General features: G+C 43.5%; 2 protein-coding genes across 2 annotated transcripts in view; one reads left to right on the top strand and one right to left on the bottom strand.

Annotated features, from left to right (window-relative positions):
* Positions 1 to 24,257, top strand: part of UBAP1 (ubiquitin associated protein 1) — a 40,606-nt gene extending 16,349 nt beyond the window's left edge. Inside the window, exons 2-8 of the mRNA XM_082497494.1 lie at positions 5,552 to 5,592; positions 10,949 to 11,073; positions 13,279 to 14,208; positions 18,128 to 18,163; positions 18,624 to 18,821; positions 20,307 to 20,408; positions 21,603 to 24,257. Coding sequence (XP_082353620.1) covers positions 5,559 to 5,592; positions 10,949 to 11,073; positions 13,279 to 14,208; positions 18,128 to 18,163; positions 18,624 to 18,821; positions 20,307 to 20,408; positions 21,603 to 21,743 — 1,566 coding nt within the window. The 5' untranslated portion in view covers positions 5,552 to 5,558 and the 3' untranslated portion in view covers positions 21,744 to 24,257. The remainder of the gene's footprint in view (positions 1 to 5,551; positions 5,593 to 10,948; positions 11,074 to 13,278; positions 14,209 to 18,127; positions 18,164 to 18,623; positions 18,822 to 20,306; positions 20,409 to 21,602) is intronic.
* A 2,951-nt stretch (positions 24,258 to 27,208) lies between these two features.
* Positions 27,209 to 27,812, bottom strand: part of KIF24 (kinesin family member 24) — a gene marked incomplete at its 3' end in the record, with an annotated part of 35,248 nt that continues 34,644 nt past the window's right edge. Inside the window, exon 14 of the mRNA XM_082497593.1 lies at positions 27,209 to 27,349. Coding sequence (XP_082353719.1) covers positions 27,209 to 27,349 — 141 coding nt within the window. The remainder of the gene's footprint in view (positions 27,350 to 27,812) is intronic.

Here is a 27,812-nt window from a genome sequence, read left to right as displayed (position 1 = left end):
CCAGAGGGTTAGCCAGAACCAAGAGTGAGGGAATGGGGCTTTGGAGGTCTTCATTCCGGAAAGCGGACTTTGGGCTCTTCAGGAGCCTGGTTGACAAAGTCCCCTGGGAGGCAGTCCTCCAGGGCAAAGGAACCCAGGAAGCCTGGATGTCTTTCAAGACGGAAGTCCTAAAGGCGCAGGAGCAGGCTGTCCCCGTGTGCCGTAAGACAAGCCGTTGGGGAAAAAGACCGGCCTGGCTAAGCAGGGAGCTAGTGTTGCAGCTTAGGGAAAAAAAGAGGATATACGGCCTTTGGAAGGAAGGGCAGGCCACCCAGGAGGATTACAAAGAGGTAGTAAAGCGATGTAGGGAAAAAATCAGAAGGGCCAAAGCTCAGCTAGAGCTAAACCTGGCTTCTGTTGTCAAGGACAACAAAAAAAGTTTCTATAAATATATTAGCGATAAAAAGAGGACCAAGGATAATATCTGTCCTCTAGTAGATGGGGCTGGTAACGTAGTAACCAAGGATGAGGAAAAGGCTGAGGTACTTAATGCCGTCTTTGCCTCAGTCTTCAGCAGTAGGACCAGTTGTTCCTTGAATTCTCCGACCCCTGAGCTAGAATACAGGGATGGGGAGCAGAGTGAAGCCCCTGTAGTCCAAAGGGAAATGGTGAGGGACCTGCTTCAGCACCTGGAGGTGCACAAATCTATGGGGCCGGATGGGATCCGTCCAAGGGTGCTGAGGGAGCTGGCGGAAGTGCTCACCGGCCCACTGTGCATCATTTATGAACAGTCCTGGATAACTGGGGAGGTCCCAGCTGACTGGAGGTTGGCAAATGTGACGCCCATCCATAAGAAGGGCCGGAAGGAGGATCCAGGGAACTACAGGCCAGTCAGTCTGACATCGGTGCCTGGGAAGGTCATGGAGCAGATCATCCTCAGTGCCATCACACGGCACATGCAAGAGAACAGGGTGATCAGGCCCAGTCAGCATGGCTTTGTGAAAGGCAGGTCATGCCTGTCAAACCTGATCTCCTTCTATGACAAGGTGACCCACTTGCTGGACAAGGGAAAAGCTGTGGATGTTGTCTACCTGGATTTTTGCAAGGCTTTTGACACCGTTTCCCATAGCATTCTCCTGGAGAAACTGGCTGCTCATGGCCTGGACAGGTATACTCTTCGTTGGGTAAAAAACTGGCTGGATGGCCGTGTCCAGAGAGTGGTGGTAAATGGAGTTAAATCCAGTTGGTGTCCAGTGACGAGTGGTGTCCCCCAGGGATCGGTGCTGGGGCCCGTTCTCTTTAATATCTTTATCAACGATCTGGATGAGGGGATTGAGTGCACCCTCAGTAAGTTCGCAGACGACACTAAACTGGGGGGGCGTGTTGATCTGCTTGAGGGTAGATTGGCTCTGCAGAGGGATCTGGACAGGCTGGACAGATGGGCTGAGGCCAATGGTATGAGGTTCAACAAGGCCAAGTGTCAGGTCCTGCACTTGGGTCACAACAACCCCATGCAGCGCTACAGACTGGGGGCGGAGTGGCTCGAAAGCTGCCTGGCAGAAAAGGACCTGGGGGTGTTGGTGGACAACCGGCTGAGCATGAGCCAGCAGTGTGCCCAGGCAGCCAAGAAGGCCAACACCATCCTGGCCTGCATCAGGAATAGTGTGGTGAGCCGGACTAGGGAAGTAATCATCCCCCTGTACTCGGCACCGGTGAGGCCTCACCTCGAGTACTGTGTTCAGTTTTGGGCCCCTCACTACAAGAAGGACATTGAGGTGTTGGAGCGTGTCCAGAGAAGGGCTACAAAGCTGGTGAAGGGTCTGGAGGACAAACCTTATGAGGAACGACTGAGGGATCTGGGGATGTTTAGCCTGGAGAAGAGGAGGCTGAGGGGAGACCTTATCACCCTCTACAACTACCTGAAAGGAGGTTTTAGAGAGATGGGAGCTGACCTCTTCTCCCTGGCGACAAGTGATAGGACAAGAGGAAATGGGTTCAAGTTATGTCAGGGCAGGTTTAGATTAGATGTTAGGAAGCATTTTTTCACTGAAAGGGTTATTAAACATTGGAATAAGCTGCCCAGAGAGGTGGTGGATTCACCATCCCTGGAGGTGTTTAAGAAAAGGGTAGATGAGCTGCTTAGGGACATGGTTTAGGAGTGGTGGTGTTTTTATCAGGGTAGGTTAATGGTTGGACTTGATGATCTTAAAGGTCCCTTCCAACCTCACTGATTCTATGATTCTATGATTCTATGATTTATAGAAGAGAGCTTGTAGGTGGCTGTAAGAGAACCTTGTAGTGCTATGCAACTAACTTGTTTCCCTAGCCCAGGAAAGGTGTTGAAGTTTAGATGCAGTATATATTCCTTCTAAATTTAAAATATGCAGTAAAGCATCAGACCAGAATTTGTGCCCGCATGCACCATTTGCAAGCAAACCTGTACTGCACAGTGTAAGGGGTCTGACTTGGCAAATACAGTTCAGATAATGCCCGGAAGCATAGTAGCAACATCAGTAACTTTCTAACTGGCTGCAAATGTTTTTTTTTTCCATGCAGCAGGACAGAGCAACAGCAAGATGCTTGTAACAGTGGTCCCTGAATAGCCTATCAAATCTGATTAGTCACAAGAAACTATTTTAATTAAACCCTCTTTGGAAAGGAGGTGACAGAATGTGGCTGGCAGCCTGTTCTAGTGTTACTGTGTGCAGTGCTTAACAGTTCTGTTTGCTGACAGTGCCTTCTGTAGTAATAGTATCTTAATAAGTGGACACTCACAGTACATCAGAGGAGCTAGTGTGATGAAAAACTCAAAGCTACCTGAATTTAAAGTGTGACTGTCCCTCTGGAAGTGGTCCATTTCATTATTAGCTTGCTGATGGTGTGCCTTAGCTAGTCCTGTAGTTAAAATAAGGTGTTGCATATGACAAAAGAATCATTTTTCCAGCTGGACCTTGAAGTTAATGCAGGTGTTTGGTCTGCACTTGAATTTTACTACAGGATTGCCAACAAAAACAAGATACTTATTGCTTATGCAGTGTATTTTGATGCTGAGGACACATCTAAGGCTTTATGCAGCTCCAGATTGATATGCTACTGCAAGACTGTGTGCATCTTTGGTTCGGTGGGGTTCATAGGCATTGCTACTAAGGTCGCTGGAGCAAATTGATAGTGCCACGGTACCTAAAATCAGTGTAGGAGGTGGTAAACTTAGTATGTCCTTGCAATGGTCAGTTGGAGAGGGGACATAAATTATCATTCTAAAAATGATATCTTTGAATTTTCTTTTCAATGTCCTTTATGTAGGTACAGTCTGAAGTAAGCTGCTTCTGGTACGTGAGGTAGACGGCATGAACTGTATTGCCTGTAGATAACTGGTGCTGCATTGAAAAAACTTCCTTGTCAGTTGAGTTGCCAAAGTGAGGAGGTTACTTCCTCTCACCAGAAGTTTTCAATTCCTTTAGAAAAGGAGTGGTTGCTTTTCAGCCTGAGGCAGTAACAGGAAGAAGGACAAACTCAGAGACATTAAAGGAAATGTGTAGAGACCTTGTCCCTGGTTCAGCTCCACTGTAATAGGAGTGGATGGTGGGCAGCCATAGTACGTGCTTGCAGGCAGTGCCTCACAGTCTCTGGTGACATACAGAGGACTGATGAGTTGTGTGAAGGCCTGGCTTTTTCAATAACAACAGATCAAGTTGACATCTTAATTGCTACTGTAATACAGAGGAACCAGCCACATAGTAGCTTATCTGACACTGTGATCCAGGTCTGTAAGGTGCAGCCTATTTCATGTGCTGTAGTCTGCAGTCTGATCTGCTCGGTGGCACTGGAACCAGTAAAGCCCATTCAGCTCTTGTAGCTGACATGGAACTGTACTGGGTGGTCTTGTGGCTTTGCCCTTGACAGCCTTTCTGAGATGGTAGGCTCAGCACTGTTTCACCTTCTTTTTTCTTCTGTTTTTGGAGCTGCAATGTTTTGTTCACTTCTGAGAAGCAGTTGCCAGCTAGTGCCAAAACCAGCTCTCTGGCTTAGTGGAGTAGTTTTGGATGTAATACCAAAGTTGAGAGAGATGGTGAGATGTGCTGAGAAGAACCTGACAAACTTTGAGCAGAGTGACACATGGCTTTTATGTGCAAGGTATGCCTGGGGTTGCCCAGCGTGACTCACTTCCTCATAGCCTGGCCTCTGCTTGCTTTTTCATGAAGTCTGGTTGCACCCGGCTAACTTTTGTACAGGTTTGGCTTTAGCCGTGTGTTGGATTCCCGTTAGCCAGTAGGTTTGGTTCACTTATTGATTTCAACATAATGTTGAAAGGGACCTTGGCACAGCAAAAGGCATTTTTCCTAAAATACTTGAAACTGGCTCTTCCTGACCTCAGTCATTGTGTCAGCAGCTGCCAGGAGGAAGAGCTAAGCTGTCTGTGTAACCCTCACCTTATCACGCCCTTCATTTAAGGTGACATTTGCAGTTGAAACCTGCAGTGGAATCAGTGAGGCTAAGAGCTTGGTTGAGGAATTATGGATATGAATGTTGTCTGCTTCAAGTTGTGTTTTGAGCACTGTCTGCTGCTGGTGGGGGTGTACCAGATAACTTCACATTTTTGAAGAACAGCCGTTGGGCATTTCAGTCTATGAGCTGGAGGACTTCAAGAACAAAGGACAGCTGGTTCTTTGTCATGTATAATGTCAAAGCAGGACTTACAAATTCGGTTATTGGAAGAATTATGCTGTGGTAGCTTGAGAAAGATCTTGTGATGTACTTCTAATCTAGCAATAGAACCAGTTATGCTATAGAACAAGCCATAAGCATCCTGGAGCAGGGTTTTAGCTGACAACTAATTAGACAGCTAATTCTGTCTTAAACAACTCTTTCCTCAGAACAAGCCTGCTCTGTGTTAAAAGGTGGCGAGGATTTGTGTGTTTAACATCTCAGCTATGTAGGATTTGCATCCAAATTTAAAAAGTTGGTACTAAAATTCTATAGGCAGTGGATGAGGACTATTGTTAGTATTGTTTTTTGTGTGTATCTGAAAACATCTTCCTAATGGTACTCTTTATTGTATACCTGTATTGTTGTCTGTTAATTACCCAGTGTGTCTAGACAGGTGCCACACTGGCTAAGTGACTGAATACCCAATATGATAGTATCCCCTTTTAGAGCAGCAGGGATTAAACTGAAGAGGATCAGTGTGGTATTTCCAGTAGAAAGGGCTGTTCTTAATGCCAAGGGAGGCAGGGTATGCTCTATGCGGCTGGGGCAATGCAGCCTCTGAGTGCTGTGATCTAGAACTCTCTGCCTTCTGGGTCAACCTGGCTGGTTCTCACATTATTTTTTTTCTTTCTTTTTTCTTCTTCATTTTGCCATTTAGATTGTCAGACCCTGGACTAAGTTATTTGTCTGCTCAATCAATTCTCAGAGCTATAAAATAAGTTTGCTTATCTATCTTGGGAACAGGATAAAGAGCAAGCGCCTGCAACGTGTCCCATAATCTAGAGATCAGACTTTGTAGAACTGCATAGACTTATGCTGTGCTACATTTATAAAGTTGTTAAAGCTCTTTTAAAATGTTTTTCAGGTTCTAAATGGCTTCTAAGAAGTTGGGATCCGACTCTCATGGTAAGTGAAATTTGGCATCCTTGTCTTTTCAACAGCATGAATCCTACTATTGCTGCTGACTAATGTACCAGCCTAGACAGTCCATAGAGACTAATCTGTTTAGCCTCTGAGTAGTTTTTTATTGGGAGTGAAGTACTTTGGCTTCCTTCTTGCATAGTTGTTTGTTTGATGCTGTGCCTGTTCTCTTGTTGAACTGAAATTCAGCTTGTGACTCCTTCATGGCAGAATAATACCTTCTCCTTCCCCTTTCAAAATCGAAGTTGAACTGCAGTTGTGATACTGATTGAATGTTTGCTGAAGTGGATGCTAGATCTGTAGCTCCTTTCTATGGAAGTCACATGAGAAGTTGGATTGAAATTGCAGCTTTTAATATATCATTGAGCTATGTTTGCTTTTTGCACAGCAGTGAATTTTTTTCCCTAAATTTATGTAACCTGGTTCAGCAGGCAAGTGAAGAGAAGAATACCTTCTTCCACATTTGAGATGTGTAGGGTCATGCAGATGACTGATATGATTAAAATTATTTGCATGTATACCTGCCTGTCTTTTAGAAAATGGGGTGTAACTTGAGAGGATTAATATTTCTGTGGAACATTGAAGTTCAGTTTGTTGTACATAATGCAGTTTCTTCAAATCAGTAATCATTCAAGGCATGCTATAGAGACTCCTGCTTTTAGAAACTCAGCCTCGATCTTTCTGGATAATCTTTCAGATAAGAGGGTTCTGGGGAATTCCATTTTTTCCTGAGCTTTTTATTGAATCTTGCAAGTGTAAAGTTGAAGTACAGAATAAGTGCCTCGCTTAAATACATGGTTAAGGATTAATAAAAATGGCCTATCAAAACTTAGTTTTAGATGGTCTCCTTTGCTGTGGCCCAGTGATCATACTGCAAGACAATTAACTTTAGATAACTGCCAGCTCTTCAGCAGTTGCTCTTGTATCTGTGAATGACTTCCGTGAACACTCTGAACTGCTTGTCTTTTGAGTCTGTGTTTGTTTCTCTCTTCTGCTTCCTAAACCAGACTAGCAAAGACACTGCTCAGAGCTAGAATTCAACCTGTCTTAAATATTTCTCAAAACAGTACGGTGTGTTGGAACATGCTTCTGGTCTCAAAATAACAAAATCAAAATGCTGTAAGTTGGCTGGTTAACATGTCTACCATTTTGTGTACTCTGTGTTCATACTGATACCAGCAACACTGTCACAGTACTGTTTCTGAGGAGTAGCAGAGCAGGGCAATTGTTTCAGTGTTCCTCAGGGTTATTATAGAATTAATCCCACTAAATGAATTTTGACTTACTATAAAGCATCTAGCCCAACAACTACCTTCAGCTCGGTATCTCTGACAGGCTGATGAAATTGGTCAACATAGTTGATGTATCTCCTATACTTACTTTGAGATGGTTATTGGAGGTTAGAGGGCTGTTGTAGAATCACAGAATGGTTGAGGTTGGAAGGCACCTCCAGAGATCATCATGTCCAAACAACCTGCTCAAGCCTAGAGTAGGCTGCTCAGGAGCATGTTCAGATGGAGATGAAGATGGAAAGATGGGTATGGGTGGAGAGAAAGGAACGCTTTTCCTGTCTTGAAGGGTATTTTTAGAATACATCTGTAACTATGTCTAATCATGTAACCAAATGGTCTCCTGTCAATTGAATAATTGGAAGTTCAAGTTTAAGTTCTAGTAATTAGTGGCATCTAGAAATGCAGCTCTCATCTGTTGTGCAAAGTGTGGGTTATACCAAGTGCAGTACACTAATGTTACTGTTGTATTGTCACTATACAACTTAAAAGCTTTTAACTCCAATTTCTGAAAATTATTTAAGTGTGGTTTATGTGACCACAAAAACTAAGTTCCACTTGGTTTCAAAACTGTTCCCCATTCGTAACCAGTAACTGACTTTATCTGAAATGTTTCCATTTTGCTACAAAACAAGAGGACACTTCTGTAAGTTGGCCAGTGATTTCCACATTACACTAAAGTGGAGAGAAATCCTACTCTTGTAGTAGTTCCTTGGTCCAGGAATATCATCCAATGTGCGGTGTCAGAGATCAGATTGACAGGTACAGTTTTTTTCAGAACTTCCTCAATATGCTTTTAACTGCTAAAAGGATGAAGTGGCTAACAGCTATATTAAATAACAGTTCAAAAAAACGTTTAATTGCTTCACTGGAACATGTGACAATTGAAACATCAGCCTGTGTAATACTTTCTATCTGTAGGTTTTGCTTATTGCTTTAGATTTTGCTGTTTAAAACGATTTGTACCCTTACCCATCAGTGTGTTCAGGCAGAAGGGTCATCCATTTACAAAAAGAAAAGGATTCTTGACTTTCTGGTTGAGATTGTAACTTCACTAGACTACTATGGTTCTGATTGGGCTGGAACAAAGTGAATACTGTGTGCATCAGCATTTTGCTTCAGAAAGATTTTTACCGTCAAATATCCTAAAACACTTGGTGTGTTTCTTAACATGTGTTTGCAGGTTCTAAGGAAGAGGTATATTCAAGATGAGGTTATTGCAGTGGTTGTTATTAAAGGATCAGTATAGTGAGAAGAATCTAGAAGGTTTTTATTCCTTAGTCTAGCTGCTGAGGTTGGGCTGCACTGCCAGCTGCCAGTTTATGTAGTCTAGGTGCATTTAGGGTCTTTTTATACTACACCAGAACAGAGAGTGTCGCTATGTAAATACCACAATGTGTGCTTGTACTCTCTGTGGCTATTACATATTTCAGGCAGAGGTGGCAGCTGTGCAAGGGGACGTGTCTACCGCTTACTGTGTCAATAGATCTAATAAGACATGTATTTGCACACTGAGCAATTTGGGCTGTGAGATCAGTGCAGAGCAGTAATCCTGCTTCTCTTGGATCATCCTGCTTACAGCAGGACTTGTGCCAGTGGGTCTAAGCCAGGCATAGTAGCAGCAGACACGCTGGACTCTGAGCGGTCGGGAGGTCTGGTTGTCTCTGACCTTGCCATGATTTACCACTCTCAGTGCAAAGGCTGCTACAGGTGCTATTTCTGCATAAGCAAACACTTTGGCATGTCCGAGTTCTCAAATTGCCAGCCCAAATACAATTGGGATGCTGTGTTGTGAATAGTGGTGGTGATGGTCAGTGAGGTGCCAACTGGATGCTGTGCTGTGTAATACTTGACTTTGCACTTCTCAGTAAGGATCAGTGAAAATACTATTATATTCTACCTGGAGCACTTTTTTGTCCTGGTGGTGCAGTTTGGATGTAGATTACTCAGCCTCATGGTTTCAAACCTGGAGGAAATACCACCTGTGTCCTAACAGGACTTTGGGACCAGCCAGTGTGGTGCATAGTATGAGAGCTGAAGTGATGACAGTACATAAACATTTAACTACAAATGAACAGGATGTTCCTGTTTTCAAAAGCTGCTTGTCCTTTTGGAGCCTGTGGCTGCCTTGTTGTAGATGAGTCAACGGTGAAGGAACACAAACAGTACTTAAACTATCATCTGAGTATGAAATAGGGTCAGATAAAAATGTCCAGGCACAACTCACTAAGCAAGAGGTTAGTCACTGAGCACCATCTTAAATGCTGCCACTAATGTCTTTTTGGATCTGCAATACTCGAAGTTACAAATAGGTGCTAAAGGAGCACTTCAGTTTGTTATACACAGCCAGAAACCTTGCCTGTAATTCCAAAAGTGTAGACCAATGATTCAAGAGACCTGTTTCAGTTAACCGAGAAATTGAGTGCAATTTATATTTGTCGTGGTTTAGGCCAAACTAGCCACTGGGGACATGAGGCACCCCAGGTGGGACTGACAGATGTTCCCCCCCACCTCTCTTCAAAGAGAGAGGCAGAGGAGGGAAAAAGACTTATGAGTTTAGAAGGAACTAAACTAATTTAATGAAATATTAATAATAAAATAAAAAGAAAATAATGAAATATATACAAAACCGTATCAAGCTCCCAGGGTGACAGTCACGTCACTGGCTGGCACTGGGGAAGTTGCAGGCTGGACTCAGTGACGGACGGGAACTGGATTCCGGACCTGCATTCAGGATCAGGATCAAAGACAGACGAACAGTCCTTGGACATCAGCCAGTGAAGAAAGAGAGCCGACCCTTTGATCCCTCAGCTTTATACTGAGCATGAGGCAGATGGGATGGAATACCCTGTTGGTTAGTTTTGGGTCACCTGTCCTGTCCGCTCCTCCGCGCAGATGGGAGTCCTCTGTGCTTTTGTGCTTCTGACCCTCCAACGGGGCAAATAACCAATTTTGCTGGTCTTGGGTGTTATAGCAATGAGTACAAGCAGGAGCATCTCTGCATACTGTGCCTTGGCATCAGTTATAAACATTGGTCTTAGTGCTCTGAGAGCAAACAGTGTCTGCACAATATGCAGTTAATTTCAGTAGTTAGAAGAGGCCCAGCTAAGAAGCAAAGTTACTGAACAAAAATTGGTCCTGTTTTACTTCAAACCAGGACAATATTGTAGGTTTTACTTGTTCACAGCAGCTCAAGGAAAACAAACCTGTAGTCTGACTTCTTGGAGGTGGTTGAGCTCTAAGTGATTCTGCCTCATGAGTTTGCAGGATGCTTGATGAAAGTTTTATCCTAAAACACTTTTTAAATACCACATCTAAGTGATAAATATGAAGGACAGATGGAGGGCCGTGAAATAAGTCTGAGGCATCTCATTGGAGTGATCAGAAATCAGACAGCTGATTAAGTTAGATTGCCTTGTTTCAAAAATCAAAATGGCTATGCGAATTAGTCTTGAGCTATTTCACTGTGTTTTGGTTAAAGTGGAGTGCCTAGACTGGGCCACTTGGTCCTTGTGACCACTTCTGTCCAAATGTCACTTCCTTATCTTGTAGGCTAAAACCTGGATTTTAGTTTGTCTTAGTTGGTCTAAAGCTGGGTCATTTTAAATGTGTTTGAATTGGTTTAAATATGTTTTGAATATGACAAAAAGTGATGGATATTTTCTTTTTTATAGAGACATATTAGAATACAGCGTTCAGCAGAGCTTCAGGTTCCAGTTGTGTAGGCATAGTCTTGTCACAAGGGAAGCAGAGATATTAGGTGTATGGACTTCAGAATCTGTTCAATCGTTGGATTGTTATGTTGGGGGGGAAGGGTTAGAAGGCTAGAACATTTTTTTAAAAAACAAACAAAACAAAAATCAAACACCAAAACCGAGGCAATGAAATCCAAACAGATTCAATGTGTTTCAGATCAAGGAACTTCCTTTGTAATGAGTCACCTCGTGTAGTTGGGGCAGATAAAATAGCTCCCAAGTACGGAAATGTCAGTCTTAATCAAATGCATTAAACTCCTGAGTTTTTTACAATACGATTTCTGCTTTTGATCTTAGGGCCTTTCAGTTATCTTGATGATGTACCATTTAAGATAGGAGACAAATTCAAAACCCCAGCGAAGGTTGGATTACCCATTGGTTTCTGCCTGCCGGATTCTACTCAGCTTGTCAGAGAAGCCCAGGTAAGTGACGTGTTTTGCCTTTCCACTCTCCTTCCCCTCATCCCTGGCCCCCAGCATGTGGTGCTGTAAATTGCAAGTAGTCATAGTTTGCACATGTGTTCAGATATTAGTCTTGTCAGTCCTGTCATTTTGTATACCAGGCAGTAGTTGCAGAAGATCTGTTAGAATGTATAGGGAGATAAAAATATGATAATACAAAAAGCTTCTACTTCTTACCACTTAAAAAAGCTTAACAGCATTTATTTTAGTGTCTCTGCTTCAAAAAAGCTTAATGTTTTTGTGTAATAGTTGCAGTTCTAAATGTTGCCCTGTCTAAATTTGGGTAGCATTTTTAAGAGGAAAATGGTAAGAACTGATACAGCCATGCTATGGCATACTTGCAGAATCTTGCTTGAGAGTAACAACTGTTTCTATGACCATATTTTATGGGTTCTCACAATAGTAGGATGAAGAAATAAATTTCCAGCTGTATGGCAAACAGGTCGCAGTTTGGTACAGATGGCTTCCAGGTCTTTGATGAGCATGTCTATGTTACCATAAACTCTTGGTAGCATGAAATCAGTTGCTTTAGCATAACTTAAATCTAATCTCCAAATGCAGGTTGTAATACAGGAAATCTAATTGAACTATGTTTTCTCATTTGGATCCGTGATTTTCCTTGATCAGTCCAAACTGGTAATTATTTTCACTTCAGCTGTGACAGACTGCTGTAGGTGGTTCTCCCTTTTTTTTGCCTTTTTTTTTTCCTGACCTGCATATTACCCTATTACCCTACATCATGGATTTTTCATTATAACCATTAAAAGATTACCTGATTGTCCTAATACGCATATTTCCAACCAGTCAAGCTGGTGTGGGAGAACTAAAGGAGACTCTAATGTCCTATTGCTGGCTTCCTTGTGCTGTCTCCGTTTTCTTGCCAAGCTGAGGCTCAAGTGTAGTATGCCTGATTGAACTGTGACGCCTTGCATGATATGATATAACTATGTAGACTATGCATCTCACAGTGCAATTTGACTTTTTTACAGCTGTGGTGAAAGCTGTTTAAAAAAAAAAACCAAAAACATGCAGGAAATAAAATTGACCAAAGCTGTATATTTTTATATAAATATCCCCCATTTTTTTAATATAAAAAACTTATAGAATGGTTTAGGTTGGAAGGGACCTTAAAGACCATTTAGTTCCACCTCCCCTGCCATGGGCAGGGACACCTCCCACTAGACCAGGTTGCTCAAAGCCCCATCCAACCTGACCTTGAACACTTCCAGGGATGAGGCCTCCACAACTTCCCTGGGCAACTTGTTCCAGTGTCTCACCACCCTCACAGTGAAAAAATTCTTCCTAATATCTAATCTAAATCTTCCCTCTTCCAGTTTGAAGCCATTCCCCCTTGTCCTATCAGTACATGCCCTTGTAGAAAGTCCCTTTCCGCTCTCTTGTAGGCCCCCTTCAGATACTGGAAAGCTGCTGTAAGGTCTCCCCAGAGCCTTCTTTCATCCAGGCTAAACAATCCCAGCTCTCTCTGCTTGTCTTCATAGCAGAGGTGCTCCAGCCCTCTGATCATCTGCTACTGGTAGTTACCATTGGTGTAGCATGTGTATCCCCTTTGGCTGGTGAGCCATCGGTGCTGGAGTAAGAATACCAATACCTGTTAAACCACTAGGTGTAGAACTCTAATATCCAGGCCCTTAAGAATGTTTTAGGGGGAACTAAATAATACTGCATTGGTCTTTGGATGCAAAAATACTCTGCCATAGTCTTAAATGACTTATGGGACTTGTGGACAGGGAGTAGTTTAGTGGTGCCAAATCTGGGTGTGATTGTCCGTCTGGTAACGCAATAGACTTCCCCTCGCTAGATCCGTTGTCCTGGGCGGAGAGTGTGGGAGGGCTGCAAGACTGATCTTGGGGTAATCAGTAGCTCCAAAGCAAAACTAAATGTAGAAAGGAAACAAAATATGATTTTCTAATCCAGACTGTAGACAGGCTTTGCTGCTAGATGCAAAATGAAGTACTTCTGGTGTTTTCTAGCTTTTGCCAGTGTGTAGATTACAAGAGATGCTAAGGTAAAAAAATGATGCCTGTCCATGGTAATTCATGTAGCTGTTTTTCTATGTTACTTATGTTGCTACTAGAAGTAGCAGCTCTGATCCTTACAATGTATCTTTTTCTTTTTTCCTCTCCTTTCCCCTCTACCCTCCTTCAGTATGACTTCTCACTGGAGAAGAAAACAATCAGGTGGGCTGAAGATATCAAAAAAATTCAAGCTGCCCAGAGAGAAGCTGAACGAAAGGCAGAAGAAGTGCTAGCTAACTCAAAAGCAGCTCCAGAGGACAGCAACAAAATGGGGTTCTCAGAGGGACCTTGCCCTGAGGCCATGCCTCCACCTATTAACCCCATCCTCGCCAGCCTGCAGCACAATAGTATTCTTACTCCCACGCCAGCCAACAGCAGTGCAGTGAAGCAAAAGGTTCTCAGTCCACCTCGTCCAAAAGCAGACTTCAACCCAGCTGATTTTGAATGTGAAGAAGATCCATTTGACAAACTAGAATTAAAAACTATTGATGATAAGGAGGAATTAAAAAATATTCTTGAAATTCATGTTGGTACTACTGGGCCAATTGTTGCCCAGCTGTTAGATAATACTTTGCCCAAAGGAGGGTCTGAGTCTGTGTTGCAAGATGAGGAAGTTCTGGCATCCATAGAAAGGGCCACGTTGGACTTCAAGCCCCTTCACAAGCCCAATGGCTTTATTACTTTACCGCAGTTGGGAAACTGTGAAAAGATGTCCTTGTCTTCCAAAGTGTCCCTGTCCCCAATCACTTCAGTGAGCAATATCAAATCCCTGTCCTTTCCTAAACTTGACTCCGATGAGAGTGATCAAAAATCATCAAAGCTCACGAGCACTTTCCGCAGCACTACCTGTCTCCGCAATGGCACTTTGCTGACCTCTTTGCAGACCTGTGCTCAGAGTAAAGCTAGTGAACTGAATGGACACCATATGGTTGGTCTATCTGCTCTAAATGAGGACAGTGGCATGGAGACATCAACATTATCCTCTTCATCCAGGCTGCCTTCTCTGGCTGTGTCGACAGTTTGTACAGAAGAAGAATCATCTCAAAGCACAGCGACTACGGTAAACTCGCAGTGGATTAGAATTGGGGTGGCTGGGGAGATGCAAAGGTGCGGAGGCAAATGTTGCTTCTAAAATGTCCTGTGGCTTTGGTTTTAGACTCATTTAATGGGAGTGATGTGCAGATCCTCTTAATTTATACCGCAGATTGATCAGTTCTTCATGCTGGCAGTTCTGAACCTCAGATTATTACTCTGCATGTTTCCCCCAAATCTGCAATTTTTAGACCAATTCTGGTGACTTTTCTTTCAGCTCTTGTTGCTTGTAGTTGCACACCTTTGAGCTAAGCATATAAGAGTCATCTTTGTACGGTCCTGCATTCTGTCTTATCCAACTGAAATACATCAGATTCTGAAGTGCTATTAGGTTTTGAGGTAAATCTCTGCTAGATTTATGCCTCATCTTGCTTATTTATTTGCTGGAAATAATGGGAAATGCAGACTTCTCAAGGAATAGACACAATAATAAATTAAAAAAACACGCATATGCTGTGTCATTCAGGAAAGAAAAAGTGCTTGCAGTTGACCTGCAGTGAAATAAATGTCCTTCTTTTTTTTTTTATTTTCTTCCTGAGAACCTGTTAAAATCTAATCTTTAAAAAGAAGAAAATTATGGTGGTCTGAAATCTGGTATTTAACCTCTTCCTTGTGAAGGACGGTGGAAGGATTGGTTGGTAGATAGCAAAATCAGTCTTGAAGATCATCTCAGATTGCTAATGTTATAGTTGTTTGTCGTATGACTCTGAGACATGAGTGTGATGCTTTGTTTCCTCAAACTTGTAGCAAGTTCTAAAATTACTTTGAGGGCACCTAACTTTTACGCCAGCTGTTGTCTTTGTCTCTTTGCGAATAAGAACAGAGATTTGAGTAAGCTTGTGGGGTTTTCTTCCAAAGAACCTAAGATCTGGACACTAATACTCATGAAGGCTAGTGAAAGCTATATAGTCAAATTCTCTAGCTGATTCTAAAATAATCTGATTTCTTCTGTCCTATGAGCAGTGCTTCAGTGGTTCTGTGGTCTTAAAGTATACTGTAGGGTTTTGTGTGACACCATGTGCTCTGAAACAAGTGACACTGCTATACTCCCGTTGTTCTTTCACCTCTTTTCAGGCTTAGGTAAATGCACTATTAATTGCAAAATACAGTATTCTGACAACCAGTGTATTCATCAGAGCACAGCAGAACAGCTGTTTATTGACCACTCAAACAAAATTAATACAGTAAACTTTGGCAGAAGCAGCAGTATGCTGAGCAGCTGCTCACTGCTGAGGATCACGGGTTTGAGAGGTGAATGTATGATCATATGTAGCTCAGAGGTGAAACCTCAAAGTATGACATGTGACATATCTCTAGGGATTAACATGAAAGATCACTTAGATGGGCATTCAGATGGCCAAATTTTCACTCTGTTCAAATCTCTATGCTGGATTCAAACTTACTAAAGATGAAAAGGGAAGTTGTATTCTTGAGAATGCTGTAAGGAAAGATACAAACTGATAAACAAAAAAAAATGGACTTATTAGGAGAAGTAGCAAAGATTTTAATTTGAAACTATTTCTGCTTTGGAAGTAGCAAACCAAGATACAAGTGTTACAACAGAACTGGGTCTCTCTATCTAAATTCCAAGACTTCAGACTGTACTTGTTTCACATTTCCACAGTATGGTCCCAGTGGCTGGAAAATGATAGCTGAGCTGCAAGAAATTGAAGTAAACGCAACAAAAGTATTGAAGTAAACGTAGCAATAATCCTCAGAGTATGAAAATAATAGAAGGAAGTCAGAGTCATCCCTGTGGCTGGGAACAGAAGGGTCACGCATCCCTTTTCTTCAAGGTTACACAAGAATAGACCTATCCTTTTTAAAAGCCTCAGGACAATTATATGTCATGGCATGTTCCACAGTGATTTTATATATAGTTGGGTTTTTTTTCTCACAAGACTAGAAATTGTAACTTTGGATTTGGAGTTACCCCTGGAGTTTATGCTTTACCAGTGAATTGGATCTAGGATTTTTTGGATGAAATAAACCTGTGATTTCTCTGAGGCTGCACTGATTGTCTTGCATGGTACGCTGTCCTCTTTTTTTTTTTTTTTTTTTTTTTTTTTTGAAGCTCACTGGTTTGCTTTTTGCAGCATTGCCAGAGGGAGAAATGACTAGTGAAAACAATAGGTTGGAATTAAACAAAACTGGTCAGACACCGGCTTACTACATGATGTATTTTATGTACAGAAATCTCTGGTTACAGGAGGATGGGGCACTCCTGGTGGACCATTCAGAATATATGCCACTGCATTTGCATGATGTGTATGGGCATACCAGCTGCAGGAAGGGCTCCTGGCCTCTGTATGAAGTCCCTAAAAGTATGCATAGTGTGCAAGCACATACTGAAAGCACTGCACATCTGCTTCTTGAAGGGCACTGAAATGCAAGTTTGAGATCTAAGGGAGCGTGGCTACTGAGTGACCAGTCCTGGCTTTGTCCCCTGCAATTCCTTTAGGTGTTTTCCTCCTCTGCTGGAAGTCACTGACCACATGCACAGGTTGTCAAGCTCAAGTAGATTGAGGAGGAGGAGTTGGTTTTCCTGGACTCTTGAATCTCTGGTGTCAGAAACAGTTTTGGTTTTACTGGCTGCAGCATCCATAACAAAGCATCGTCCTTCAATTTGAAAGCCGGCTGTTTTCAGGGCTACTCCAGACACCCGTTTCAGTGTATCCTGTATTCTAGTGCTTTTTGCTCTAGTCGAAGTGCCTGGAGAAGGTGTGTGTGAAGAACTTTGAACCCTTCTACTACCAAGGGAAGAGATTCTTGGGTAAACCAGTTAATCAGACTGAATATGATTTCTCAGGCTTTGTCTCCTGGCAGAGAAGTTCTTACCCTGGATATGAAAATGGTCAGAAATGCAGAACAAAACCTTCTTGGTGGTTGTTTGGGTTTGTTTGGTTTTTTTTGCAAGTAAATGGAATTTGGCAAAATCCTAATAGATTCACCCAGAATTGGTTTTCTATAAACAGGTTTTTTTGTTGTTCAGTTTGAGCCCAAAGAAGGTCTTCCTGAAAGAAGCGGACAAGGTTTCAAGCAATCTACATTGCCATAATAAGTATTAAGAAGTGCAAAAACCTGAGGTTCTTGGTCCACAGTGATTTCTTGCAGTCTTTTCTAATTCTATTTAAAATGCAGGAAGGCTTTTAAACGAAATGTGCAGATTTGGTGGGGCAAAGTTGTGCCTTTGCACTGCTGTTACCTTGGGCAAAGTAGTATAAAGAGTGGTGGGTTGGTTCTGCCCTCTGGCAGCCTGGTTCCGCAGAAGCAGAGCAGGTGTAGAGCAGGGAACGTTACCCAGCTTTGTTGGCGTACTGGGAACGGGACCAAGTGTTGGGCATTGGTAGAAGAATCATGTGCTCTTTTTAGCCAGTATGCCACATTGCTCATATGGCGTATGAGATGTAGTGTTTTGAGAGCTGAAAAGAGGTGTATGTTTCTCTTAGGCTTTCTCATAGTCAAAGTCAAGAGAGGTCTCTAGGCAATGACTTCAAAATTACTGCTGTCATTTAGGCTGCGTAGCACTGGGTCAAGAGCTGAACAGGAGCCAGCGTGTTACACTGAGCTGCATGAATGCGTAGCCATTACAGTGACAGAATAAACAAGCTTACAATTATTACGAGGGGACACACATCCTTCGTGGAGTATAATCTCTTTGTAGAGTGCTGAGACAAGAAACAATCCTTGTGATGTCTGTTCTCTACTACACACAATGGCATAATGTCTGCATCTCAAATGTGGAAGCCTGATCAGACCACAAGTCTCCCTGTATGGCAGACTTATTCCCAGATCTCTCCCATAAAACCCTTCTCTCCCAGCTGTAGCAAATTCTGCTCACTGGTGCATAATGTTTATAGTCATCTTATTCATGTGTTGTCCAACAGGTACACCCAGACTACAAAGAAACAGAACTCCCTGTGGTAAGTTCCCAAATAACCTGTGTGCTTGCATTGGATCGTGTTTCTGAAAATCTCCAGAAGTAGTGTTCCTTTGAGTAGAAAAAATCATAGGTGATGAGTAAACCTGGAGTGAAGGTAGAAATCTCTGTGCTTCCTCTGAGGTACAGGGTTTGGCTGTATCTTAAGGACCTCCAGTGCTGCAAAAGTTGGGTATTGAAAGGTTTGGGCCCACTGGTAGGAGAGGGTATATTGCAAAGAATCTGGATTGTTGATTGTTGTTTTGAGGGTAAAAAGAGTATGGTGGGACTCGGACTATGTGCACTGCTTGATTTCTTCCTAACCGTGAATAACTTCCCAAGGGCAGTCTAGAAAGCCTCTTGGATTAATTACTTGGGCTATCCTGGTTCTGCACTAGCCAGAAGCAGCATGTGGGGATGCAGAAGATGACCCATCACCTCAGCCTCTGAGTTTTTCTCTTTAGGTAACGCACCAAAATTTCCCAGTGTCTAAAGTGCCCAATAACACCAGCTGCACAAAGCAGACAGGTGGCCCTGCTCCTGAGCTACAGCAGGCCCTCTCCGCTAGCGAGAGGCAGTGTGTAGAGACGGTCGTCAACATGGGGTACTCACCTGAGAACGTCCTGAAAGCCATGAAGAAGAAGGGACAGAACATAGACCAGGTAAGAGCTCATGTAGCTGGAAAGAAGCCCTTGACTGGATGCTGATCCTGCTGAGAAATAACCTTGGGTTTGCAAAATGGATAGGGAGGGATACTTTTATTCTAACAGGGGGTTGCAGCCTGTAGCTGCTGCAATATTAACCATTGGAGAAGTTGTCACCTGGCAGTAAAGGTTCTCAAAACCAAAGAAAAGAGTGTCTGGGCCTGTTTCTGATGAGACTGCTTGAGTCAGATGCACTTGTGGGTGCTGGGTTGGAGCTGCGCTGAGCTTGGGATGGGCCCTTGGCTCCATGTGAATCTAGGGAAGGTATTAGGTCTTCCCAGGAGCCTCAAAAAACACTGAAGGAAGCTTAGTATGGCTCTATGCCATGCTTAGTGCCCTGTGACTAAAAAAAAACAGCCTACTTCTCTTGTTCTGAGCACAAGGGGTTATGATGCCGGTGTCTCCCCTTGTAGAGAGATTGGCCCCTGCAGGCTTACAACAGCCCTGGCGCTCACAAGGCACCACTGACCGACTTCCTTTAGTGCACCCTGGTTGTGGTGCTTCCTCCCTCCTGTGTTGCATCAAATGCTTGCTAAAACCAGGTCACAGAGCATAAAGCGCTGCAGGGTGAAGCGTGGCTCTGGGTCTTGGATCCACTTCAAACAAACGTTTTGAAGCAGGAAGAGCGTGGCCAAACTTTCCATGCTGACCCTGGGCAGCACAGAGCTGCACAGAGCATCGCCTGGTGTGACTGTGCCAGGGGAGGAGCGTCCCAGGGACTTCTTGTGGAGCTGATCTGCTTCCACACTACCTACGCATCAAGAGGGGTTTAAGCTGTGTGCTGGAGTGAACTGTAGTATCAAATGGAAAAAACATCACGTAGAATGGTGTTTTTAAATCCTGCTGTATTTGCAGGCTGTGTTCTTTTGCCTTCCTAGCGTTACCTATCTGACCCTTCCCTGTACGTCTCAAAGCTGAGGATGGATAAGAAATTTGGCAGTGGTTTCTGGGTGTGTGAGCTGGGAAATGCAGCTCGTGCAACTGTATGCTGAGTTGATCTTAAAAGGCCGACTGTTTTCAGATTGCATCAGCTTTTGTGTCTGTCTGAGAGGAAGCTAAAAGCTGACATGTCTTGACTGCTGGACCTACAGTTTCATTTTAAAAATTTGTAATATAAAAAATACAGTTTAAACTTCTGCCTTCTGCTCAGTGATCAGGCACAGAAGGCTAAAGATAGGCTTCTGAGACTGTTTTGACTAGAGTGAAAGATGATGTTCAGAGCTGGTGGGAGAGCACAGGAGGTCAGAAGGGCTCATCTGTTTTCTCAGAACAAGCTCTTGCATAAAGAGCGTCTCAACCCTACTAGTAACGACTTTATCTCCATCCCTGGTGAAGCCTGGGGTAGCATTGTGCTGGGCTTCTCTGAGAGCACAGAGATGGTACTCAAACACGTGCTGCAAATGCCACTCTGCAAACTTAGTTTCTTTTCTTCGTTCCCCACAGGTTTTGGATTACCTGTTTGCACACGGACAGCTTTGTGAGAAGGGCTTTGATCCACTTCTTGTTGAAGCAGCTTTGGAAATGCACCAGTGTTCAGAGGAGAAGGTGAGGGCTCAATGTGCTAAGCAATAGAGAGAATGTGCCATGATGGGGAATTCCAGCAGCAGGTCCTCTGGCTGATGTAATTCTGGCTTTCATGGTAATGCCGCCTTGTTTCCAAAATTGACCACCAAAGGATATCTTTGCAGTGATAAAGCAAATATGTGTTAAAGCATTAGAATTCTTCAGTATTATTTTATTATTGTCACTTGCATGCATTTTTATGGGGACAGGATTTTTTATTGTGGTTGTAATGTTTTGAGCCCAGAGTTCTCTTGTGGGTGAGGTGCTTGGTACAGAGACAATTTCAGAAGCAGCAAATTATCTTTCAAACCCTGCCAGACTGCCCTTGGCTGTGAATTTTTTCCCTTGTACAAACACATCTGCCTGGCTGCTCAGCAAAGTGGGTTAGGGCTCACTCTGGAAGGAGTTGGAAAATACAGGTTTTGGGGACTGGTTCATTGGCTGCTTTACCAGCACCAGAAGTACAGAGGCAGAAGCAGGTAGCCAGGGCAGAAGACAGCAGGGTCTTTTAAAGTCTTCAAGCCTGTTGTGTGCCAAGTTACTGTATGACATTTTTAGAGGTGCAACCCAACCCCCTCAGACATATATATGCCTTCCTGCCTTTTGTGGACTTTGCTTCTTGTCACTTTATTTTCTCAAAGCTCAGGGAGGATATGTGGTTGATGTTGGTAGTATTGTACACAGTGTGTCCAGTGTCTCCCATGTTTGCCCTAGATCTGAAGAGCCGGTTGATGGCAAGGGCTACTGTACCATTCCAAGAGTCAAAGTAACTTTAAAAAAATTCAGATACAGCAGGAGCTGCTGGATGGGGGAGCAGGATACCATTAATCAGCATTTTGGGGAGCCCAAATTGGGCCAGGCTGATAAATTTCCTATTGAGAGAGAGAGACCCCAACGGAGTGAGCTTTGGTGCCCTTGCTGAAGAGGATTTTGGAAATGCAGGACCGCAAACACAGGGGACTGAAGGTGTGGGGCTCTGTGGGCTACTGCACCCAGATCTCTGCCAGCTCTGGTGTGAGTGGACTTTCTCCAAACAGAGCTGGAACTGGCTGTACTTGGGGAAGAGGAACCCACCCCATGGAGTGCCCAGTCGCTGAAGACTGGCTCTGTGCTAAACCTCCACCAAGCACTGATCTTCTTTTCTCTTGCAAATAATGGGCTGTTTATGTCTTTCAGATCACAGAACTTCTCCAACTAATGAGTCAATTTAAAGAAATGGGTTTTGAACTGAAAGACATTAAGGAGGTCTTATTATTACATAACAACGACCAACACAATGCTTTGGAAGATCTAATGGCCCGTGCAGGAGCCAGCTGAAAACACATTCCTGGATGCTCAGAGTGCAACGGAGCAGGACCAGTCCCGCCACCTTCACATACAGTGTGACTTGCTCTCCGCAGGAAGGAGTCTGGCTTTTCGCATACAAGGGAGAGCGACTGAGCAAGCCCGTCCGCGTGCATCACTCCAGCATTTCTCTTTCCACTGAGAGCCAACTTTCTTAAATTAAATTTTTGAAGTGTCCTTTCCTAAGTTTCCTTTTTCCAGCTTGGCCACGGAGAGTTTAGAATGCCCAACCTCTACATTGTACATAGGTAGAGACGGGAGTGGTTTCCCCCCCTCACTGTTGCACTGGAGTTGGACAGAAGAATACTAAGTTGGTTATGAAACTAGGATGCTTTGGTTCTTTGAAGCTGCTTTCATGGTGTCTGCTTGTACTGAATTACTTGACTGTGGCACAGCCCAGATTAACTGGTTAAATTTGACCTTTAGTGCAATGGAGTTTTATTTTTTGGTTGAAAGTTAGTCTGTAACTTAGTAAAACACTGGTTCAGAAACTGTCGCTATGCATAAAGAGAGAAGCTGTTCCTCTTGTGTTTTTTTTGGTTGTTTTTTTTTTTTTTAACCCATGCATCCAACACTTCTGCCAGACATGAGCATCCAATGCCGAGTGTTGTGTAAGTTCTCTTGAAACAGGTAAGCTGTGAACTCTACCTGGACCTGCAAATTGTGTTGGTTCTTGAACCTGAAGGCAGAGAGCTGGGGCTGAGTATTCTTAATCCTCCAGGCTTGTAGGATATTTAAGACAATGCCCTGCTAGGAAATCATTTATCTTTTGTTTTAAATAATACTCAGTGTGGTGCAGGAGGTTTCTTTCAAGCACTTTCTTTAAAACAAATATACTCACTGCATTAGTTCCATTTTTCACACTGCTATAGAATTACATAAGAACATCTAATACTAGAAATCAGGTTTTGGGTTGTTTTTGATAGTTCCGAGTATTACATTGTACATTGTTCAAGTTCTAAATATAAATATCAGCAGTCTTGAGGAATCTTTAAAGTAATTTGCTAAATATTTTGAGTCTGCAGAAGAACATCTAATAAAACCCGCAAATATAATTCCCAGTGTCATGGTTCCCATCTCTCATGCTCTTTGGCTTCAGCAGATGAAGAACTTGCAGGATCTTGCCCGCCCAGGTGCTGCCTGCTCCTGTAGGCACATGTGGACACTGTATTGGGCAGAGCTGCCAGAGGTCTCCAGGCAGGTGGCTGCAGTGGTGGAATGTGCTGCATTTTTTCTGTGGCTTGTTTCTGTTTTGTTGCAAAATCCAAGCCTAGGGATCCAAGCTCATGTCACAGCATGGAGCTGGGAGCACCGGACTTTGGGACCCTGAAGGAGATGACATTTGTATCCATTATATTGTTAACTTTATATGACCAAAACATCTAACTTTGGACCAGTGTTAATCCCTGGAATTTTCTGTGAGGTGCTCAAATATGTTACACACCTTCACTCAAAACAAAATGATGCTGAGGAGAGATGTAGCTGGCAAGTATCTGGGAGATGTGGACATGGATGATAAGGTTTCTGGATTTACGTCACGGGGTGGCTGAAGGCTGGAAGCATGTTTCTTGAGAGAAGCTGCCTCAAAGGGAAGACCATGGAGAGAGGGGATTAACTGGGTGGTATAGGGGGGAGGCGCTTGTTACACGTTTTGTCAGAAGTGACATCATGTGATGAGATTTGAATGTTGTTTTGGGCACTGTGCATCACTAGTGACTCTGGTACTGTTGATCTTGCCTGTCAAGTTACGAACAAAGCTCAGCCTGAAGGTGGGGAGGTCCTGCTGATGGCTGGTACGAGGCTGGGCTCTGCCCTGCTGCTAGCTGGTGAGATGACTTGTGTCCCCAGTCACACTTGAGACCTTAAAGCTTTTCCCTGGGTTCTCAGGCCAGATTGATTTGTGTACTGGGTTCTTGGCACTGATTTAACTTTGTCAGAAGTTGTTGTGCTGTCTTCTGCTAGCTTCTGCCAGATACAGAGGTCTGGGTCCCTTGGTGGAGAGGCTTGTCGGGAGAAGCATAGAAGCAGAACCAAAATTGGCAATTGTGCTTTGAACCAGAGACCCCCTGAGCTGCCTCCTGATGGTTCTGGACCAGGAGCAGCCTGGCAAGGGCTCTGATGAAGATCCAGTGTTGGCAGCTTGGCTGCATGGCGTGTGGCTGGGCAGCTCTCTGTGCTGGGGAGACCGACGGCTTCTGCTGGCGGTGCAGCAAAACCTGGCGCAAGGGTTGTTTTGCTGCTGCCGCCACAGGCAGTTCAGGTCAGCCACATGTGGCTGGAGGACAGTTTCTGAAACACCAGCTACATCAGCAGGCCGGGTCAGAAGGGGATCTCGTACCAGTTCCCAGCCCTAGTTAATCTTTTGCAATCAAACAAACAGGCGTTTTGATCATGTTTACTTTAAAACAAATTTTACCGGAGTTCTGTAGTAAATTGAATTTTATTTTAAATAATGTCAGTTATTCAAATAAAATATCAAGCATCTGCCATGAGCATTAATAGTCTTTGTTGTACCTGAATACAAAAGTGAACCCATTTTAGTTCTGTGTTTATTTGATTGTACTTGGCCAGGCTCTCTTAATCTCTTAGACTGCTGGAACAACAAACATTTTCACATAATGCTCTTTAAGTTGAAGTGAAAACCATTCATATCAGGTGTCAGTGCAATATCAAACAGCAGGAAGGGGATGACACTTTTAAAATGCTCCTTTAACACATTTTCACACAAGAATTAAAGCAGCATCTAGCTAATAACCTAACAGTGGAGAGACAAACATTACCATAGTTGCTGTTGTGCACTAGAAGCCCAGTTTTGGTATCTCCTGGGTGGGCAGCACTTCAAGCATATTTGTAGTCCTGCTATTGCCAAGGATGGGTGGATTTTCAGAGCCAGGGCTGTGCTTTTTTTTTTTTTTTTTTTTTAAATTTTTATTTTAGCCAAGTCTCACATTCAGTAGGGAAAAATAAAATTCTGAGAACAGACTGGTAATAAAATTGTACATTTAACAAGATAGTCTTGTGGATTGGCTGGATGGCTCCAGTTTACAGAAAGATTATCAGACCTTGGAAAACTGCTGTGGTGGTGTTGTTCTGTTTGTGTTGTTTTTCTGTGTTCCTGGCCATTCCTCCAGGGAGCAAATAGTTTCTGCTCTGGGAACTTGCACTGAGGCTTGGATCTGAGAGACAGACTTGTTTTTTTCACAGGACTCACAGGTGCCTCAAATTTGGTATCTGACTTAACTCCCATCTCCTCTGTTCATGTAAGCTTTTGGTCACTCATCTGTCTTGTTATAACCACCTTTGAAGCTACCAAGGTTAGAACATTGCACTGTTGGTTGTGTGAATGGTGTGTTGATTCAGAAATGCCCAGCTTGGGTAAGAGACTGAAAATGCCTCTGAATGTACTTTGCTGCGCTGATCTGAAAGTAAAACTAAAAGTACAATCACCAGTACTCATCTCCCAAATGTCAGAATACGTGGAGGGGAAGTTTTCCTCACTAGCGCTGTGTTACTGGCTGCGCATCTCATTTTCCTGTGACCTGTGCACACATCCTACAGCCTGACCTTTTCCTCTGCTCCAAACAAAGTTGCAAAACTCAGCAGCTGCTCAGTAGCCCTCTTTTCTGTATGCTTGCTGAGGAAGTGCTGGGGCAACCACTGTAAGTGCTCACATCCATTTATGCTTTCAGAAGGTACAAGGACTACCCAATCACCAGGTGTTCTCCCCTTGCACAGAGTAAAGCTCTCCCTGTTGCTTGTCTTAAAGGGGAGCTCGGTTTAACACCTACTCTTCCTTCCATGGTTTTAACAAGATGCTGCTTTATAGGTCTGTGGTGGCTGTCAGCACCACTGCTCTGCACTGTGCACAAATACCAAAATACCACTGACACTAAGATGCTTGCTCCTGGAAGCCTCATTTCTCTGGGCCAGGAAAGCTTCTGAACAGGGGGCTGGGGGACCCGGGTTCAGGTGTGACTTGCTGCTGGCCTGTAACCTGGACACAGGAACCATCTTGAGAGCCATGAACTCAGCCCCTGGATGGACTCCGTGCTCTGCTCCACAGGGTAATCCAGTTTCAAGTGCAAGATGGAGACTAACCAGTGCTAAAAAAAGCCACAGCAGTCAGGGCACCGATGGAGGCCTTTCTTCTGTTAGGAGTCCTCCCCCTGCAATTCTGTTCCCCAGGGCTATGCTGTGTGACATTCCTGGGAGTGTTTGCACCAAATATGCAACCCAGAAAACAGTGTCACTGCGATTCCTGTATTGCTGCTTGGCCAAACCTGGGCTGTATAAGCAGGCAGTAAAATTCACAGCTGGTCAGACAGCTGTGTTCCCTTACCCTCGGAATTTCTGGCTACTGAGCAGGCTTTCACAGGCATTACTAGGGAGACACTGAGATGGCCGAATGCGCTGCAGCAGCCCTAATTTTGGAGTGGGAGTGCTTGCACAGCACATTGTCAGCTGGGCATGTTTTAAGGTCACTTGTGGTTTCAGGAAGTGGATTGAATTTATGGTTCAGATATGATGCATGCAGCACCAGAGCTTTTGCAGGGCTGCAGCTGATCATTCTATAGTTCTTGATTCAAATACCAGCTTCACATAACAGCACTGTTAGCAGCTTCTGAAATCCCACTGCTTCTAACCAGACCTCCTTTTGATGTGAGAAATCAATTCTGTCAGTGCAATGAGCACTCTACGGCTGTGCCATAATGCAGAGATCAGACATCATTTGTAGTGGGTAAGCTGTTGACTTCTCGATGTTGGCAACAGGATGAAACCCACATGCTAGATAAACCTTTGGTACAAAGTCCCTACTAAAACTCATTACCCGTGACTTAAGCCACCTCTTTCAGGAGCTCTGGAGTGTTCATCCCAAGCGAAGAACAAATGTGACAATAGCCTTTCCTCTTCTGAAAGCAGCAGCACTTCTTGCTCTGCCTTGACTTCCATTTACTCATGGTCTAGTTATGTTAGTGTACTTAGCAAACAGTGGCTCCTCTCTCTTTCCTGGCTTCTGTTTGCAAATACTTTTCTGGATAGCTTTTGAGCATTTCTGTTCAGACCTGTGTCTGGCTTCAAAGTGTTTTTTTTCTTTCCTCATTTTCTTGGCAACACAGAAGTGCCTTTAACATGTGAGAAGCTGCTATGAATGCTGTGGACAGTACTGCCTGCTGCTTGGTGAGATATTTAAAGACTGCTGAATTGTTTTTCTTAAGAACATGGCTTACTGGTATTGAGGAAATGCAAAAGCTTGTGGTGCCAAATAGTCATCGCATTTACTCAGAATTCTCTCCATCCTTATCTAAAATAGACACTAATGACAAACATCAAAACAAAAACTATCCCCTACCCACCCCGAGCTCTATAGCACCAAGTGTGGCGAAACACTGGCTGGCTGTTCTCATAGCTGTGATTGTGCATGTACGAGCAAAGAAGGTCTAAACTGGTGGAGGTGTTTGCAGGGACATGTCAGTGCCAGCAGAGGGTAAACAGAGGTGAAGCTGAGCTCGCATTGTTTGGATACACTTCGACTTCAGTACCAAGATTTCGTCCAGCTTGGTCATGAAATTCTGAAAATCCTGGTGAGGAAGGCAAAAGGAAAGTTTAAAGAACAACAGTAGCAGCAGGTTGGATTAACAAAAAAAATCAGCATATTTTAGGCACTGCACCAGTACATAAAAGCATGTTCTCTATTCTGCACTGTAGTTGATTAAATCAGTGTTTCCATATTAAAGTCCCTCACAAACAAAGGTCAATGTCTCTAAATACTGAGGTTAACTTACTCTGGTTGTTTTATCTGTTGGTGACATTACAGCTAATACAGGGGTTTAAAAATAATAAAAATGTATAAAGCACCTCTTCTCACCCTTCTACATGGGTTAGCTTTTCAAAGGTTTGGTATAGAGACTGATCATCTGATGTGCAGTTTTATGACATACTGAACCCTGTTCATAGAATCATAGAATGGTTTAGGTTGGAAAGGACCTTGAATATCATCCAGTTCCAACCCCCCTGCCACCTTGCACTACACCAGGTTGCCCA

Source organism: Vanellus vanellus, assembly GCF_965231255.1.
Source record: "Vanellus vanellus genome assembly, chromosome: Z".
Lineage (NCBI taxonomy): Eukaryota > Metazoa > Chordata > Aves > Charadriiformes > Charadriidae > Vanellus > Vanellus vanellus.
This window is presented reverse-complemented; position numbering and strand designations above follow the sequence as displayed.